This window comes from Coregonus lavaretus (genome assembly GCF_964263955.1).
Source record: "Coregonus lavaretus genome assembly, chromosome: 12".
NCBI classification, from domain to species: domain Eukaryota; kingdom Metazoa; phylum Chordata; class Actinopteri; order Salmoniformes; family Salmonidae; genus Coregonus; species Coregonus lavaretus.
The window spans coordinates 40,914,653-40,934,612 of NC_139999.1; the positions used below are offsets into that span (position 1 = coordinate 40,914,653).

Genomic DNA, 19,960 nt, shown 5'->3' on the forward strand with positions numbered 1-19,960 from the left:
CTACAGATGTAGAATCTTAATTTGTTGCAGGAAATGCAAACTTGTAGTATATTCGAGGTTTAAAAAGGCTTCTAACGATTGAAATTTCCACTTTAAAATGTCAGACTTGATTTGCCCTTACTAAAAATGTTTTAACCCCTACAAAAAATGTCCATTAATTATTTCACATTTCATGTTGCTGCAGGATATTTTCCTGCTGTAGCAAACTGGCTCAAATTAAGATTCTACATCTGTAGGTACGTTTCTATGGTGAATAGCTGTGGTGATAATAATTCCAGGGGAAATTCATTATTGTGAATTAAAACAGTGCTAGTTCCATTTTGTGTGGGATAAACGCCTGTGGTTGGTGTGGTGTTCAATGCCAGCTTAATCATGAATAAGGTGTGAAATAAATAAACATCCATTTGTCAAACTGACAGGAAATATAACTCTGTTCTCAAGTCAGTGGAAATATTGTTGAAAATGAGGGTGGGAAAAAGTCAACAGCAGAGTAGAGAGGGAGGCATGTCTTTACAAGAACTCTACAACTATAAGAAGAGTCCCTTGACTTAGGTTCTCTCATTCTAATGGAATGTTCTTACTCTGATGACCAGGTAGCTTAGTGGTTAAGAGCGTTGTGCCAGTAACCGAAATGTCGCTAGTTCTAATCCCTAAACCGACTAGGTGAAAAATCTGTCAATGTGCCCTTGAGCAAGGCACTTAACCCTAATTGCTCCTGTAAGTCGCTCTGGATAAGAGCGTCTGCTAAATGACTAAATAAAAAATAAATAAAATGACTGAGTGAGACTATGTACTGTATGTAGCCTATTCAACAGAATAAGTCAACAGAGGAGAGATGCTTCAGATTGGGTCGTTTAATTCTCAGGAACAAGTGCAATAGAAAGACCAAAGCCCTATAAATATAGGATTAGGATTTCATAAAGAAAATGATTGAGAAACACTCATAGAGGACATTGAATTCCCTTTTTTCACATACTAAAGTGTGGAGATGCTTAATTCAAGGAACTTTTCTGGTAGGCATAACTGCAGAGAAGGACCGAAGCCTTCTTAAGAAAATATAAAAAAATATTTTAAAAACACTATTGAGAAACACTTCAGTTCCCTTTTTTTCATGCAGAAAACTTGTTGGCAGAGCTCCAGTGTCTGTTCTGTGACAGAGAGAAACTAAGATGACACACACATGTCACAAACCCCACCCATCTCCACCCCACACCTCTGTTCTACAGTAGGGCAGCCACTTCTCCAAAACCCTCAGCTCCAGAGGAACTCATTTCACTGTCAAGCTCTCTCTTTAACAAGTAAAATGTTATGGACTATATTTTTACTGCTCAATGGTCTGCTCGCTCTTGTCATTCTTTATTCTTCCCGCTCGAGGTAAATATTGTTCATATTTCTGGTCAATTTGGATTGTAAAACAAGACATTGTAAATCAATGACGTCAGTGTTGTTTGCTATAATTTACTTTCTCTCTCTGATATTGAACATTGTTGTGAAAAGATTAACCAATGTCTCACATATTGCTTACTTCATCATTTACAAAGAAATTGACTTTCTACACAGAAGCCAATTCATGAAAAAAATGTCAGGGTCAAAAATGTCTTACTGAACATACAACATTGCTGAACATACAGGATAGACCATTAACCTGTATTATTCAATTATTCATATAACCTTTATTTAGCCCATTCAACCCATTCAAACCCAGACCATTTCTTATATTGTACACATTGATTATGCACTATTTCCTATTTCCACAGTGTATTACTAGCCTACTGTATGTCTGTATATATCAGCTCACATATTTGACTGCTTTAGGGCATGTCCCTATGCCAACTGTAGCGCTACAACCAGTTGGTTTAGTGTGGGAGATGAAGTTAATTAACTCCTTCTATTGAACATTGTTAGTCTTGGTTGACAACTGTCTGTCTGTCTGTCTGTCTGTCTGTTACTACCAGACAGAAAAATGAACCACCATTAGACAAAGGCTTCATTCCTTGGCTGGGTCATGCCCTGGAGTTTGGAAAAGATGCTGCAAAGTTCCTAACACGGATGAAACAAAAACATGGTGACATTTTTACGGTAGGAGTTCTCTATGCGTTTTTGTGTACAGGTACATATGTAGGATCTTAATTTGAGCCAGTTTGCTACAGCAGAAAAATAATCCTGCAGCAACAGGAAATGTAAATTATTATGTGGATTATAATATATGGACATTTTTGTAGGGGTTGATAGATTTTTCCTAAGGGAAAATGAATTCCAAAATGTCAAAGTGGAAATTACAAACATCAGAAGCCTTTTTAAACCTCAAATACACTACAAGTTAAACATTTTCTGCATTGCAAGAAAGTTAGCCTGCAACAGGGTGATCAAATTAAGATCTGTACCTGAGTACCTCTTCTTTATAGAGTAGTGCTATGTGCATCTCCTATTCACTATTAATGTTGCTTTGTCAAACAACTCTACTGTAATGTGTAATGTGTCTACGACAGACGTGCACAGACATGGCCATGGCTTTAACGTTTAAAATAATATATCCCAGGTACGTGTTTGTGGTCATTACATCACTGTACTGCTGGATCCTAACTCCTATGACGCGGTCCTCTATGACACGGTCTCTCTGGACTTCAGTCGCTACGCCCAGGTCCTGATGCAAAGGATCTTCAGCCTGAGAATACCCAATCACAACCCAGACACAGAGAGGGCCTGGATGGAACAGTAGGTGTTGTAGACCTGTATGACCTCACACCTGACCTCACACCCATCCAAATACACCCATCCACACCTGTCCACACACACACAGTTCCCTGTCAAGGACCATACCGTTTCTTTCTATTCTGTTCTATTATATGGTATTGTAATGAGATTTTTTCCCCCACCAGAATAGGTAGAATTGGTACATGCAAATTAATTTAATTTCCTCTGAGTTAACATGCTGTAGCAAAAATTCGACCTCTCCATAAAATCCCTGTCCAGGCACTTCCAGGGCCCCAGTCTGGCCAGATTAAGCAGCACCATGCACCTCCACCTCCAGACATTGCTACGGGATGAGGAGAGGAGCTGTAGCCCAGCAGAGTGGAGACAGGATGGCCTCTTCAGCCTCTGTTACAGCCTGCTCTTCAGGTAAGTTCTGTCTGTGCTGGCCAGCTACTGTACATGTGTTAACAGTCATCCTGCTCTTCAGGTAACAGCAGACATTTCTCAGGGTCACTGGCCCGGGGATTAATTTAGGGTCAAATTACAGTATCATACTTGGAGCAAATTGCATAACTCTTACACAGGAGTGAAGACCTACTCTTACTCAAGAGTTAATACTTATTTCTGTCCTTATAGGGCTGGGTATCTCACACTGTTTGGTACAGAGAAAAGCAACAACGTCACTGAACTCGATATTGTCTACAAAGAGTTCCGCAAGTTTGATGGTCTTCTCACAAAATTGGCACGTTCAACCCTCAAGCAAGGTACATATATACAGAGTTTCATCTAATGCACGTAGTCATACATCACTTATATGAATACACAATTGATCTATTCATTAAATACGGTTCTGTCTCTCTGTACCTGTTTCTCTGTGTTCATGTGTGTGTCTCTCTCTGAGTGTAACTGTGTCTCAGTGTACCTGTCACTCTTGGTGCTTTCTAGAAACTACAATGGTTATTCGGCTGTCCCCATAGGATAACCCTTTGAAGAACCCTTTTTGGTTCGAGATAGAACCCATTTAGTTCCAGGTAGAACCCTTTTGGGTTCCATGTAAAACCCTTTCCACAGAGGGTTGTACATGGAACCCAAAATAGTTATACCTGGAACCAAAAAGGGTTATCCTATGGGGACAGCTGAAGAACCCTTTTTGAACCCTTTTTTCTAAGGGTGTACCTGTCTCTCTCTGGGTGATTTTGCCTCTCTAACCTGTCTCTCTCTCTATGTTGATAGAGGAGAAGAGGACAGCAAGCCTGTCCCAGGAGCGACTGTGGGAGCTGCTGTCCCCAGCATGGCTGAGCAGAGGAAAGGGGTCAGAGAGCAGTTCCTGGCAGCAGAGTTACCTCAGCCATCTACAGAGGGAAGGAGTGGACACGGAGATGCAGAGACGAGCCATGCTGCTTCAGCTCTGGACCACCCAGGTGAGTGGGAAGACAAGAATACACACTCACACGCACAGATGCAAGAGCATGTAAGAGCATGCAAGAGCACGCACACACGCACACATACACACACAGAAACTTACACATTCACACACAAAATACACATGCAAGCACAGGCGTACAAGCACGCACACACATGCACACATGCACACGCACACACACACACACACACACACACAATTCAGGGGAACAAAGACCAATGCGTTCACAGTGTTCTGCCACACCTGGATGTCACTCTTACACTAAGTTCACAGGATTCTTCTCTCCCAATGACTTGTGACTTCCTTGTTGGCACAGTTGATTCATTATGTCATTATGTGAGAATGTGACAAGAGTTTCCATTCATGTGTTTTCATGGCACCTGGGCTTGTTTGGAATTCTGTGTAAACTGATCCGGGACAATGGGTCCACACATTCCAGAACATTATGGAAAAAAGAAGAGTTGGTGGGTCGCCCAAACCAACCTGTCTAATTTCAGAGTTAGACCAAACGTTAGGCCTTCAGTACACACATTGTAGGACGATTTGGAAGGAAGTTGGAAGCACCTTAATTGGGGAGGACGGGCTCTTGGTAATGGCTGGAGCGGAATAAGTGGAATGTTATCAAATACATCAAACACATGGTTTCCAGGTGTTTGAAGCCATTCCATTTTCTCCGGTCCGGCCATTATTATGAGCCGTCCTCCCCTCAGCAGCCTCCACTGATTTAGATGTATCATCTGTAATAGACATCAATAAATATTGATGTCAAAATCCAATATAGATCACAGCAATGAAGTTATCTCTCTATATATTTATGAGCTCCAGAGGCGGTTTAATAACAGGCTCCTTGTGGCTTCCTACCTCAAACCAGTCTCAACAAATTGTGATGAATGAGCTGCTGTTGCACTGTGTGGCCAGATGGGAGAGCTAGTGTGCTGTCTGTCTGTCTGGAACCTGCCTTCACCATCAGCCTCAGAGCAGCATGGAGCCACAGGTGTCATCTGTACCAGGCCCTCTCTGCTCTCTTTGGCACTTTGGCTGCTCCTTTCAGCCTGGAGCACTGGAGGCCTAGTCGGCCCACTCAGACCAGGGAAGCGGGTAGAGAGTCCTTGGCCAAGATGGAGCCTCTCCCTCTGGGGACCTTGGCTCACCTGCCAGGCTGGGATAGGAGAGGACAGCTAGTCCTTTAGCATCACTGTTCCCTGCTTATTCATGTCTTTTCTGGAACAGAGACTCACTGTTCCAGTCACAGACAGTCAGACAGAGCCAGGAAGACAAGCACCACTGAAACATATTAGAGCTGAGTAGAAGGAAGTGCCACAGGGAATATCTTCTGGTTGTTTTCTCTGTCACCACCAGTCACACAGAGGTAGGCTTCCTCAGTAAGAATACAATACTGAGTGAATCAGAGATTTCAGTAAAGTCACACATGCCAAATGCAATTTTTCCATCGCAGATGTTAAGTTCCATGCTGTCTACATACAACATAATCTCATACAACAGATACAATCACTAGATATTGCAAGAAAGTTATGAGAGCTTTATGTTTCTGGCTCTGTGTGTGTTGTTGGGGATTGGGGTGGAGGCAGTTCCACAGTTCCACAGTCCCACAATCTCTCAACCAGCCTGTCAGTGAGGCTCCAGTCCAATGTCTATATCCCTATGATGGACCCCAGGGGACCTCAGTGAGCCTGTGTCACATTCAATCCATCACACACCTGACTGCGGCTCTGCTTTCAACACAACTACACCAGTACACAGTATACGAATACACACTCAGAGGAGTGGAGGAAGAGCTAAAGTTCCTTACTGTGTACACGTCTACTAGTGAATTCAATGGCAATTCAAAGTGTCTCATTTTGCTGAAAAACCCTATACAGTGTTTGTAAGAACGTGCAGTATTTGAAATGACTATTTCTACTGTAACACTTCTATTGTAACCCCTACAGTAAACTGGCACAACATCACACAGTTTGTGTAGCCTAGTGTTTGTCGTAACGGATCTTCAACCAGAGAACCATTGGACCTGGTCTTCACCTTGCATTAGCCCTGGTTTTCAGTGGATCAGTGAAGACCTGGCCTGTGAAAGGGTGATGAGAGAAGCTCCCTGAACCCACTGCAATTACTGGCTGACAGGTTCAGACAGACGTCTCAGCCCTCTGTAGACTCTGATAGCCCTGTCTACATAGCCCTGTCTACATAGCCCTGTCTACATAGCCCTGACAGCACTAATGGCTCCTCGCTGCTCCTCAGATCACTACAGTACAGTACAGCAGTATCATGATGCAGGGCGGGGTTAAAAAATATAGAAAATAAAAGTCAAGTGAGACTGAAAGAAAGAGAAAAAAAGAGAGATTTAGATTTATCTAAACACGCTTCCATTTTCCCCTGGGGGCTTCTTGCAGTGTGTTCACACCGTACAGTACCTGTTGTGGATTTGTCTATAACTGCAGGGTATCTACCTCATCAAGCTCGGTAATGGGTTCACTGTCTTTGATGGGCTGAGAGTGAGCATTGTGTTGGATTTGTCTAACCATAGAGTGATAACCTATACTACATATTCAGTAACTGCAGAGCAACGGCATCATGCTCTGTAACGCAGTCACTGTTTCTGAACTGACTGTGAGTCTATGTTGTGTTCTTTCATTCCAGGGTAACGCTGGGCCTGCTGCCTTCTGGCTTCTGAGTTTCCTGCTTACGCACCCCGAGGCCATGAGAGCAGTGAAGAAGGAGATCAGAGGCCTGCGTCTACAGGAGGACAGCTCTCTACAGCGACACCCTCTGGACACGCTGGAGCACCACAGCACACCTGTGTTTGGTAAGAGCCCCAAGAAACCTCCTCTATTATTCACTCACGCTCTCTTCCACCTCAGGGCTCTGCCTGTCCAGCCAAAGACATGCAGTGAAATGTTGAACTGAAGCTCATCTGAACTGTGTGGAATAACTAGTGAAAAAAGGAAAGATTCAGAGAGCTGAATGAGTAAAGATGGATAAATATAACTTTTTTAGCTGTGGTTGAATAAGGTTAAAGTTTGCTTGCCACAGGATGATATTATAACCTCTTCTTGTGTATCCACAGCTTTCCAGAAGGGCATACCTCTAGTTTTATGATTGTGTAGTCTGGTGGCAGATCTGTTTGTGCTATAGCTAACTCCTATGGTTGTTGTCAACCATTGGAGTTGGCTTTACAGCACAACAGATCTGGGACAAGGGTAATGATTATGATTATTGCATGTGAATGATTATTCACATGATTATTCACATGCACCCGGCAGCCACCCCTCTGACATCATATGTATTGTCCCTCCCTCCAATCACAGACAGTGTTCTGAGTGAGACCCTGCGTCTGACCGCTGCTGCCCTCATCACCAGAGAGGTGGTCGAGGACAAGACCATTCGTCTGGCCAGTGGACAGGCATACCACCTCAGACAGGGGGACAGGGTGTGTATGTTCCCCTTCCTCAGCCCTCAGATGGACCCCCAGATACACCATGATCCACAGGTAATACAACACAATACTGTTACCTGACAAAGACCCAGTTGGTGTTTAAATATTGTCTGAATAAACTAAGCACCTGGGAGCATACCAGTGTACAGATTTGTTTTGGTTTTAGATTATTGTTCAGTCTAGTCAGCACCTGGGACAAAGGCTTTTACGAATGTGTGCATACAAACCATAGACTGTTCTCTCTGCTTCCGCACAGGAAGTCTGACAACAACAGGCTCCTGAACAGCTTCTATCCCAAGCCATATGACTGCTAAATAGCTAACAAAATGGCTACACAGACTATCTGAGTTGACCCTTGTATTTTATTTTTATTTTTGCACTGTCTCTATGCACACTCACAGGACTATGCACACTCAGGCACACTGACACTCCAACACACACATAACATGCACACACATTTATACTGACTCTACACACACACACTCACATACAATCATAATTTAGGATGCTGCTGCTCTGTTTATTATACAGCATGATGCCTAGTCACCTTACCCCTATACATATCTACCTCTATCACTCCAGTATCTCTGCACATTGTAAATATGGTATTGGAACTGACCTGGAAACAGAAAGTTTCGGTACAATTTTATAAATGCCGACAGATCATTTGTTAATTCAACATGGTGGGATCTTTATGTGTCGGTAAAATGTATTATTCGAGAAATACTTATATACTGATATAATAACCATCATATCGAAGCAAATTTGGCATCACGCGTTTACATGCTGTGTGGTTCTCCCACTACGACTCGGGAAACCATGCAGTTTATGAGGATACAGATTAAGCAAGTTATAATGAACTTCACTGAGTGTTGAAAGTGCATGCTATGCTCCTTTCCAATAAATATCGAGGGTCTTATTCTGGTGACATGATGATCGATACTTGACTGCCGTTTGACAAATACAAATATTTTCCCTCTTATCCATAATAATCTCATCATGTAGACTAGCGTACCCGCACTGTACGAGTTGTTAGCTAGAGGGCATGTGCCAAGACCAGAGTAGGCACATTTGCTATTTAAAACCCCCTAAGGTTGATGTCCTCACCCCGCGGAAAAATCAATTAGCATAATAAAAAAATCCCCATAAAAATCTGTCAGTTTAAGGTAGAGATATCTGTTGTTTTTTGCATTGGATGCGTCTCAATCCACTGTATCCGCCGATGAAAGGTGACAGAACTAGGGCGATGTTTGTCAGACCATGAGACATCCCGAAAATCAGTCTTCTCACAAAATCGTCTGTAGCTTCAGAACGGTTTGGCTTACAAACTATTATGACCCCTCTATGGAACCTATTACATATTATGACCCCTCTATGGAAAGACAAACATGATGGTGTTCTCCGTTTTGCTCTACAACCCCCACAAGCATCTTAGGACTCGTCTGAAGTCAGTACAACCGATCTGCCAACTTCTGTTTATGGCGTCCGAACAGTTTGAGCTACACACTAATATGACCCTTCTGTGCAAAGGTGAGACTCTCACGAACATGTATATGTTGGTTGTTTTGCTCATCTGAAGGTTCCCAGGTACCAGTTGAAAAAATGAATGTAAGTATATACAGAGACTGTTTAGTGACGAAAATAAGGGGTTAAATGTAAAAAAAGGAATTTAAATTTGTTTTCCCTCATCTTTCTTATATATCTAAGATAAAGTGCATTCCGAAAGTATTCAGACCCCTTGACTTTTTCCACATTTTGTTACGTTACAGCCTTATTCTGAAATGGATTAAATTGTTTTTTTTCCTTCATCAATCTACACACAATACCCCATAATGACAAAGCATAAACAGGTTTGTAGAATTTTATTTACAAAGAAAAAACTGAAATATAACATTTACATAAGTATTCAGACCCTTTACTCAGTACTTTGTTGAAGCACGTTTGGCAGCGATTACAGCCTTGAGTCTTATTGGGTATGACGCTACAAGCTTGGCACACCTGTATTTGGGGAGTTTCTCCCATTCTTCTCTGCAGATCCTCTCAAGCTCTGTCAGGTTGGATGGGGAGCGTCGTTGCACAGCTTTTTTCAGAGAGAGATGTTAGATCGGGTTCATTTCCAGGCTCTGGCTGAGCCATTCAAGGACGTTCACAGACTTGTCCCGAAGCCACTCCTGTGTTGTCTTGGCTGTGTGCTTAGGGTCATTGTCCTGTTGGAAGGTGAACCTTCGCCCCAGTCTGAGGTCCTGAGCACTCTGGAGCAGGTTTTCATCAAAGATCTCTCTGTACTTTGCTCCGTTCATCTTTCCCTCGATCCTGACTAGTCTCCCAGTCCCTGCCGCTGAAAAACATCCCCACAGCATGATACTGCCACCACCATGCTTCACCGTAGGAATGGTGCCAGGTTTCCTCCAGACGTGGCACTTGGCATTCAGGCCAAAGAGTTCAATCTTGGTTTCATCAGACAAGAGAATCTTGTTTCTCATGGACTGAGTCCCCTTTAGGTGCTTTTTGGCAAACTCCAAGGGGGTTGTCATGTGCCTTTTACTAAGGAATGGCTTCCGTCCGGCCACTCTACCGTAAAGGCCTGATTGGTGGAGTGCTGCAGAGATGGTTGTCCTTCTGGAAGGTTCTCCCATCTCCACAGAGGAACTCTAGAGCTCTGTCAGAGTGACCATCGGGTTCTTGGTCACCTCCCTGACCAAGGCCCTTCTCCCCCGATTGCTCAGTTTGGCCGGGCGGCCAGCGCTAGGAAGAGTCTTGGTGGTTTGAAACTTCTTCCATGTAAAAATGATGGAGGCCACTGTGTTCTTGGGGACCTTCAATGCTGCAGACATTTTTTGGTACCCTTGCCCTGATCTGTGCCTCGACACAATGCTTTCTTGGAGCTCTACGGACAATTCATTGACCTCATGGCTTGGTTTTTGCTCTGACATGCACTGTCAACTGTGGGACTGTAGACAGGTGTGTGCCTTTCCAAATCATGTCCAATACATTGAATTTACAACAGGTGGACTCCAATCAAGTTGTAGAAACATCTCAAGGATGATCAATGGAAACAGGATGCACCTGAGCTCAATTTCGAGTCTCATAGCAAAGGGTCTGAATACATATGTAAATAAGGTATTTCTGTATTTTTTTTTCTCCATAAATGTGCAAACATTTTTTTTAAACTGTTTTCGCTTTGTCGTTATTGGGTATTGTGTGTCGATTGATGACGACTTAAAAAAAAAATGTAATCCATTTTAGAATAAGGCTTTCCAAAATGTGGAAAAAGTCAAGGGGTCTGAATACTTTCCGAATGCACTGTATAGGACAGAAACCTCAGAACAAACTTCCTTTAGATCCTTTTTTTGGGACTAGCTGTTGTTCCATGTAGTGAATCTGTTATTCAGTGCGTTTGTATGGGCCAAAGGTTGTACTTTTTATACTTCAAGGGGTCTTAAAATTCCAAATTAAATAGCTAAATGATCCTTGGTATGATCTCTTTAAAACAATTCCATATAGCTTAGTAGAACCCCCCCCACATCCCCCTTCCACGGCTTAGACAGGGCTTGGACTCTTATGGGTTTTAATGCAATGTCAGGGCGTGTGTAGGTGTAGTGTAGGAAATCAGATGCAGGACGCAGACGGTAGGTTCCAAATGCTGTATTCCGGCCCAAACACAGGCAACAGGGCAACTAAGCCCAACAGCTAAACTACGCACAAGGCGTATAGGCAAAATGCGCACAAACAGGTGCGACAAAATGAAGTAGTGCACGAAACAAGTGCAATCGAGCTCCAGCGCAGTGGAGAGAATATGCTCAACCGAGCAAACACAACACTGACGAAAAACAATCATACACAACACATGACAAACACAACGAGAAACTTATAGGACACTAATCACGTAAAACAGAAACAGGTGTGACACAAACAGACAAAAGCAAACGAACATGAAACATCTATCGGTGGCAGCTAGAATTCCGGAGACGACGAGCGCCGAAGCCTGCCCGAACAAGGAGGAGAGGCAGCCTCGGCCGAAACCGTGACAGTACCCCCCCCTTGACGCGCGGCTCCAGACGCGCGCCGACTCCGGCCTCGGGGACGGCCAGGGGGACGCGGCGCAGGGCGCGTCGGATGCCTCCGATGGAACTCCGTCAGAAGCGATGGGTCCAACACGTCTCTCCTCGGCACCCAGCACCGCTCCTCCGGACCGTACCCCTCCCACTCCACTAGATACTGGAGACCCCCCATCCGACGTCTCGAATCCAAGATGGATCTCACGGAGTACGCCGGTGCCCCCTCGATGTCCAACGGGGGCGGAGGAGTCTCCAAGATCTCATCGTCTTGGAGTGGGCCCGCTACCACCGGCCTGAGAAGGGACACATGGAACGAGGGGTTAATACACTTATACTCCACAGGTAGCTGTAATCTATAACAAACCTCGTTCAACCTCCTCAGGACTTTAAATGGCCCTACAAACCGCCGACCCAGTTTCCGACAGGGCAGGCGGAGGGGCAGGTTTCTGGTAGAGAGCCAGACTCGATCACCAGGTGCGTACACCGGTGCCTCACTGCGGTGGAGATCAGCGCTCGCCTTCTGACGTCGGAGGGCCCGCTGCAGGTGGACGTGTGCAGCGTTCCAAGTCTCCTCCGAGCGCCGCGCCCACTCATCCACCGCAGGAGCCTCGATCTGGCTCTGCTGCCAGGGTGCCAGAACCGGCTGGTAACCTAACACACATTGAAATGGGGTTAGGTTCGTGGAGGAATGGCGTAGGGAATTCTGGGCCATCTCGGCCCAGGGAACGTACCTTGACCACTCCTCCGGCCGGTCCTGGCAGTATGTTCTGAGAAACCTACCCACATCCTGGTTTACGCGTTCCACCTGCCCATTGCTCTCCGGGTGGTAGCCCGAGGTGAGACTCACCGAGACCCCCAACCGCTCCATAAACGCTCTCCAGACCCTGGAGGTGAATTGGGGACCCCGATCAGCCACAATGTCCTCGGGCACCCCGTAGTGCCGGAACACATGGGTAAACAGTGCCTCGGCGGTTTGCAGGGCCGTAGGAAGACCCGGCATGGGGAGCAAACGACAGGCCTTAGAGAACCGGTCCACAACGACCAGGATGGTGGTATTCCCTTGGGAGAGGGGAAGATCTGTTATAAAGTCCACTGAGAGGTGGGACCATGGCCGTTGTGGAACGGGCAGGGGTAGCAACTTACCCCTAGGTAAATGTCTAGGCGCCTTACACTGGGCGCACACCGAGCAAGAGGAAACATAAACCCTCACATCCCTAGCCAACGTGGGCCACCAGTACTTGGCACTAAGACAGTGCACTGTCCGGCCGATACCCGGATGTCCAGAGGAGGGTGACGTGTGAGCCCAATAAATCAATCGATCCCGAACCTCGAGCGGAACGTACTTCCGACCCTCCGGGCACTGTGATGGACTAGGGTCGGTGCGTAACGCCCGCTCGAGTTCAGCATCGATCTCCCACACTACCGGCGCCACCAGACACGACGCAGGCAGTATGGGAGTGGGCTCCACGGACCTCTCCTCCGCGTCATACCGCCGAGACAGCGCATCTGCCTTGCCATTCTGTGACCCAGGGATGTACGTGATCTTAAACGTAAACCTGGTCAAGAACATACTCCATCTTGCCTGGCGAGGGTTCAGCCTCCTCGCCGCTCGGATGTACTCCAGGTTACGGTGGTCCGTCAAAATGAGGAAAGGGTGTTGAGCCCCCTCAAGCCAGTGCCTCCACACCTTTAGAGCCTGTACCACGGCTAACAGCTCCCTGTCCCCTACGTCATAGTTCCGCTCCGCCGGACTGAGCTTCTTAGAGTAAAAAGCACAGGGGCGGAGTTTAGGTGGCGCGCCAGATCGTTGTGAAAGCACGGCTCCTAACCCGGCCTCCGACGCGTCCACCTCTACTTGGAACGGCAAAGAGGGATCCGGGTGCGCCAGCACTGGGGCCGAGGTAAACAGGTCCTTCAGCCTCCCAAACGCCCTGTCCGCCTCGGCCGACCACTGCAGACGCACCGGACCCCCCTTCAACAGAGACGTGATGGGAGCTGCCACCTGTCCAAACCCCCGGATAAACCTCCTGTAGTAATTTGCAAACCCCAAGAACTGCTGCACCTCCTTCACAGTGGTTGGTGTTTGCCAATTACGCACGGCCGACGCTCGATCTACCTCCATCCTCACCCCTGACGCAGACAACTGATAACCCAAAAAGGAGACCGACTCCTGGAAAAACAGACACTTCTCTGCCTTCACATACAGGTCGTGCTCCACCAGCCTCCGCAACACCTTGCGCACCAGGGCTACATGCTCGACACGGGTAGGTGAGTACACGAGAATGTCATCAATGTACACCACCACCCCCTGCCCCTGCATGTCCCTGAAGATCTCATCCACAAATGATTGGAAAACTGATGGAGCGTTCATCAACCCGTATGGCATGACCAGATACTCGTAATGGCCCGAGGTGGTACTAAAGGCTGTTTTCCATTCATCGTTCTCCCTGATGCGCACCAAGTTGTACGCGCTCCTGAGATCTAGTTTCGTGAAGAAACGCGCCCCATGCAACGACTCAGTCATGGTCGCAATCAGCGGGAGTGGATAACTATACTTCACCGTAATCTGATTGAGACCACGGTAATCGATGCATGGGCGCAAACCACCATCCTTTTTCTTCACGAAAAAGAAACTCGAGGACGCGGGGGAAGTGGACGGCCGTATGTATCCTTGTCTCAGTGATTCGTCTATGTAAATCTCCATAGCTTTCTTCTCCTCCTGAGACAGAGGATACACATGGCTCCGTGGGAGCGCAGCTCCTGCCTGGAGGTTTATCGCACAATCCCCCTGCCTATGGGGTGGCAACTGCGTCGCCCTCGCCTTACTAAACGCAATAGCCAAATCCCCATACTCAGGTGGAATGTGCAATGCGGGCACCTGGTTTGGACTCTCCACCGAGGTAGCCCCTACGGAAACGCCCAAACATCTACCCACACACTGAGCAGACCACTCCATCAGAGCCCTCTCCTGCCACGAAATCACTGGGTTATGGGTACTCAACCAGGGCATTCCCAGCACCACCGGATACGCAGGAGAGTCAATCAGGAACAGCTGAATCATCTCCTGATGACCCCCCTGCGCACACATCCTAAGTGGCGCCGTGACCTCCCTGATCAAGCCCGTACCCAACGGACGACTATCTAGGGCGTGAACGGGAAAAGGAACATCAACAGGAATGAGGGGAATCCCTAACGCTAAACAAAACTTCTTATCAATAAAATTCCCAGCTGCGCCTGAATCTACCAGCGCCTTATGCTGGGCATGAGGTGCTACCTGTGGAAAACGTACAGGCATACAAAAATGGGCAACAGAGAGCTCTGGGTGAGTGGGGCGCCTACTCACCTGGAGGGAATCCCCAGTGCGGGGCCTGTCGTCATCTCCCCTAGGAGGCCATCCCCAGCACCTAGCCGCGGTGTGTCCTCCCCGGCCACAGTTGGTGCAGTGGATGGACCCCCTAGCCTGCCGACTCCTCCTCTCTCTAGCGCCAGCGCCCCCGAGCTCCATGGGACAAGGCTCGGAGGCGCTGGAGGGTGGAATGGACGGACCCTCCGCAAGACGTCCGCGGGTAGCCAGCAGGGTATCCAGCCTGATGGACATATCCACCAGCTGGTCGAAGGTGAGACTGGTGTCCCTGCAAGCCAGCTCCCGACGGACGTCCTCTCGTAGGCTGCATCGGTATAGATCGATGAGGGCCCGATCATTCCACCCTGCATCTGCCGCCAGAGTACGGAATTCGAGTGCGAATTCCTGGGCACTTCTCCTCCCCTGTCGGAGGAAGACCAGACGCTCCCCCGCCGCTTTCCCCTCCGGGGGATGGTCGAACACCGCTCTGAAGCGGCGGGAGAACTCAGTGTACGTAATGGTCGTGGCGTCTATCTTCCTCCACTCCGCGTTGGCCCACTCCAACGCTTTTCCGGCCAGGCAGGAGATCAGAGCGGACACGCTCTCGTGCCCTGAAGGTGCCGGGTGCACGGTGGCCAGGTATAGCTCGACCTGGAGCAGGAATCCCTGACACCCAGCCGCTGTCCCGTCGTAAGCCCTCGGGAGAGATAGTCGGACTCCTCGAGGTTCCGGTGCTGGAACGGGCGGGCTGGCCGATGGTGCTGGCAGGGCGGGCGGTGGTGGAGGCGAACCCCAGCCTCGGAGTGTGGTAATCACCTCCTGCAGGGCGTTCCCCATCTGCAGGAGTTGCTCCTGCTGATCCCGAACCTGGGCTTCCAGTCTTGTCTGGGCTGCTTCGGCTCCTGCTGATTCCATGACTGGTGTATGATTCTGTCAGGGCGTGTGTAGGTGTAGTGTAGGAAATCAGATGCAGGACGCAGACGGTAGGTTCCAAATGCTGTATTCCGGCCCAAACACAGGCAACAGGGCAACTAAGCCCAACAGCTAAACTACGCACAAGGCGTATAGGCAAAATGCGCACAAACAGGTGCGACAAAATGAAGTAGTGCACGAAACAAGTGCAATCGAGCTCCAGCGCAGTGGAGAGAATATGCTCAACCGAGCAAACACAACACTGACGAAAAACAATCATACACAACACATGACAAACACAACGAGAAACTTATAGGACACTAATCACGTAAAACAGAAACAGGTGTGACACAAACAGACAAAAGCAAACGAACATGAAACATCTATCGGTGGCAGCGAGAATTCCGGAGACGACGAGCGCCGAAGCCTGCCCGAACAAGGAGGAGAGGCAGCCTCGGCCGAAACCGTGACATGCAACAGTTTTTGTGACAAAACTATCGGTAGAGTTGAAAATGCGATGGAAACTCATTTCACTTTAGAGTTTTATTCTGTATATGAAAACTTAATCGAAAAATTACATTTTGGGTGCGCTATGTCATCACGCACTGATTTATCTCTGAAACAAGTCAGTTTGATGGAAATACATCACTGGAGGGAAAATGTGCATATTTTCTTTACGCAGATTTTAGAATATTTGCATGAAAATCTGTCGCCAAATGGATGGAATCTAGCAATTGATGTTGAGTTTGGAGCTTGCAAGACAGGCATTTCATTGTACTTGTGCACGTGACATTAAAACTTGAAACAACCTCTCAAAACAATACATTACACCAATCTGTTGAACTACTAAAGTCAATACACAAACATGGTGAGGGTGAAAGTGTTTCTGAGTATAGAACTATGGGGGAATGAATCAGGCTTTGTCTGCTGAGCTAATACAATGACTCTAATAGAATGACTCTAATAGAATGACTCTAATAGAATGACTCTAATAGAATGACGCTATAGGAGTGCGGGCTCATTGTAATGGCTGGAATGGAATGGATAGAACAGAGTCAAACGTGGTTTCCATATGTGTTTGATACTGTTCCATTTATTCCATTCCAGCCATTACAATGAGCCCGTCCTTCTATAGCTCCTTCCAACAGCCTCATCTGGTGTGTGTGTGTGTACGTATGTGTCTCATATACAGTGTTGTACTACGCAGTGTTTAAATGGCGCCAGGATTACATGGTGGAAAGGTTAAAGGGCTAAGAGAGGAGATCCCATGGGGATTAGCTGGTTAAAGGCTGTAATTGAAACAAACACACAAGGTGTGTGTGTGTGTGTGTGTGTGCATTTGCGTGTGTGCGTGCATACTTGTGGGGCGGGGATTATGCAGCATCACTGGAGTGACTTACTGTGCTGTAGCATCTTTGTGTCATCATCACAATAACCTTGTTTTTTTCTACTCTGCTTTACAGACATTTCAATATGACCGCTTCCTAAACGCAGACGGGACAGAGAAGAAGAAGTTCTATAAGGGCGGGGAGAGACTGAAGTATTACACCATGCCATGGGGTGCAGGCAACAACATGTGTGTTGGGAGACACTTTGCAGTCAATGGCATCAAACAGTGAGTATGATATGACATTCTCCACCTGTTGTCCCTCACACATAGTCCCACTTCTGTTTGTGTTGTCTTGCCAACTCCTGTTGTTATTGTCACGTGACAGTGACCATTGGAGTTGGCAAGACAGCACAATTAGGCTTCCTCTCACCGAAGTATATCTAAACCACCCCATGTTGTTCATACATTGTTTCCCCAATGAATCAGTTCATTAGCGAGGTATTAATGATTCATGAGGCATTTACAATCACATCAAGATCGTTGCCTTAGGCCAGTTGCTTTCAAACATCTCCTCAGGGTCCCCCAGATGTTTCACAATGGTGTTGTATCCCTGCGCTAGCTCTTAACCTAGTCAAGGGCTTTATGATTAGTTGACGATTGGAACCAGGTGTGCTAACTTTAGAGTAGTTCAAATACATGGAATTGCTGGGCGCACCCGAGGAGAGGTTTGAAAACCACTGCCTTAGGCTATTTTTGTAGCGTGTAGTATATCATATGAAACAACAAAGAAAATCCACTTCTCAGGATCAGTCCTTATCTATATTGATAAATCTGTAATGGTGGAAGGAGCTATAGGAGGACGGGCTCATTGTAATGGCTGGAATGGAATCAATGGAATGGTACCAAACACATCAAACACATGGAAACCACGTGTTTGACTCCGTTCCATTGATTCCATTCCAGCCATTACAATGAGCCCATCCTCCCATAGCTCCTCCCACCAGCCTCCTCTGATACATACACTATTACTGTAGCACACACGTTAATGGCCATTTTAATAATTCATGACCAAATGTTTACTCAATGGAGATACCATACAGCAGAACAGCTAAGCAGACAGAATGATCAATATAGAAAAGGACTGATCCTGAGAAGTGGATTTTCTTCGTTGTTTCATATGATATACTACACGCTACAAACATAGCCTAAGGCAGTGGTTTTCAAACCTCTCCTCGGGTGCGCCCAGCAATTCCATGTATTTGAACTATTCTAAAGTTAGCACACCTGGTTCCAATCGTCAACTAATCATAAAGCCCTTGACTAGGTTAAGAGCTAGCTCAGGGATACAACACCAGCCTCATCTGATATGTACTGTATGTACAGCATTAGAGGGGTAGAGGGTCCTTGAAGACAATCACAAAGTGCTGATGTCAGTGTCTTTCTGTGCCATATATCAGTAGTTCAAAGGTAAAATCCTACTAATCAACAGTGAGAGTAAGAGGCCAGATGATAATATGGGAAGGCGGTAGAACAGCTGTAGACACACAGTATGGGCTCGCAACCTCTAGGCTTTACCATGTGTGATATGCAAATAGTGTATCACATGGCCGACTACATCCAGATTTATTTCTGCAGGCATTGTATACATTTTTCTTTAACCCTTTCAATGCATGCTTGGTGATTTATATTGTTACAGTTATACAATGAGGTCACCTGTCATTATTTTTCTGCTAGCTAGTGTTTGTGCTTGGAGAGCAATGCTAGACGTCCTATACTCCCAATGGGGGCCAAGAGGATTGACTTAACTAACCTTCCTCTCCCTCTCTGTGATTCTCAGGTTTGTGTTCATGGTCCTCTCCCAGCTTGACCTGGAGCTGTGTGACCCAACCGCCATCGTCCCTCCGGTCAACCCCAGTCGCTATGGTTTCGGGATGCTCCAGCCCGAAGGAGACCTGGAGGTCCGCTACAGACTAAAGACTCTGCACTAGGACACGACCCCTAACCTCTGACTCCTGCATCCTGCACTAGAACTAGGACATGATTAGCCTGGTCCCAGATCTGTTTGTGCTGTATTGCCATGTTTGGCATGTCAATTACATTAAATAAATTAGGAGTTGGCAAGAAAGCACAACCAAATCTGGGATCAGGCTAGGACATGACTTCATCCTACATCCTCCTGACACTGACTGCACTCAATAAAAAATCAGTTTCTTGTTTTTATTTATAGTTTGTTTTTCAATATTGTTTTTACATTCAGACTTTATCACTTGTAATGTATATCTCTGAATAATAAATAATGTGCATATGTATGTATCTGAATTACTTGCTTGTGTTGTGTTGCTTGTGTCTCTCAAGACTAAATGGCTTGAATGAACTGCACATCATCATAGCCTTACCCATATGGCGAAGTGCACACATTGCAACAAATAGGCTTTGAAGCACGACAAGATTGAGGGGGGTTTAGATTATAGAATTCAGTGCAATTACATTATATCTGTCTGAATGAATTGGGAGGGCATTAATACTCCCTGTGGCGCTATTTTGGTGGCAAACAACATGGTGTATTATGGCGAATAAGATTGCAGGTCCTTAGTTTTGTAACGTAAGGGTTAAACGCCTCACTGTGAAGCGGGGCGATGAAGCTGCTGCGGCGCCACGGATCCACCTGCCCAGCTACCAGTCGCGCCGCACTTCTCAAAGACAGCAGACGGGAGAAGACCCCCGTGCAGAAAACCGTGTGGATTCACAATAT

The 19,960-nt window shown here is 46.6% G+C and overlaps 1 protein-coding gene across 1 annotated transcript; it reads left to right on the forward strand.

Annotated features, from left to right (window-relative positions):
• The first annotated feature begins 1,244 nt into the window (after positions 1 to 1,244).
• Positions 1,245 to 19,531, forward strand: ptgis (prostaglandin I2 (prostacyclin) synthase). The gene is made up of 10 exons (XM_084173477.1): positions 1,245 to 1,374; positions 1,956 to 2,079; positions 2,540 to 2,715; positions 2,974 to 3,120; positions 3,331 to 3,458; positions 3,928 to 4,115; positions 6,770 to 6,935; positions 7,438 to 7,619; positions 17,342 to 17,493; positions 19,046 to 19,531. Exons 1-10 carry the CDS (start codon positions 1,304 to 1,306, stop codon positions 19,194 to 19,196), a joined length of 1,485 nt encoding a protein of 494 aa, XP_084029603.1. The 5' UTR covers positions 1,245 to 1,303; the 3' UTR covers positions 19,197 to 19,531.
• Positions 19,532 to 19,960: the final 429 nt, after the last annotated feature.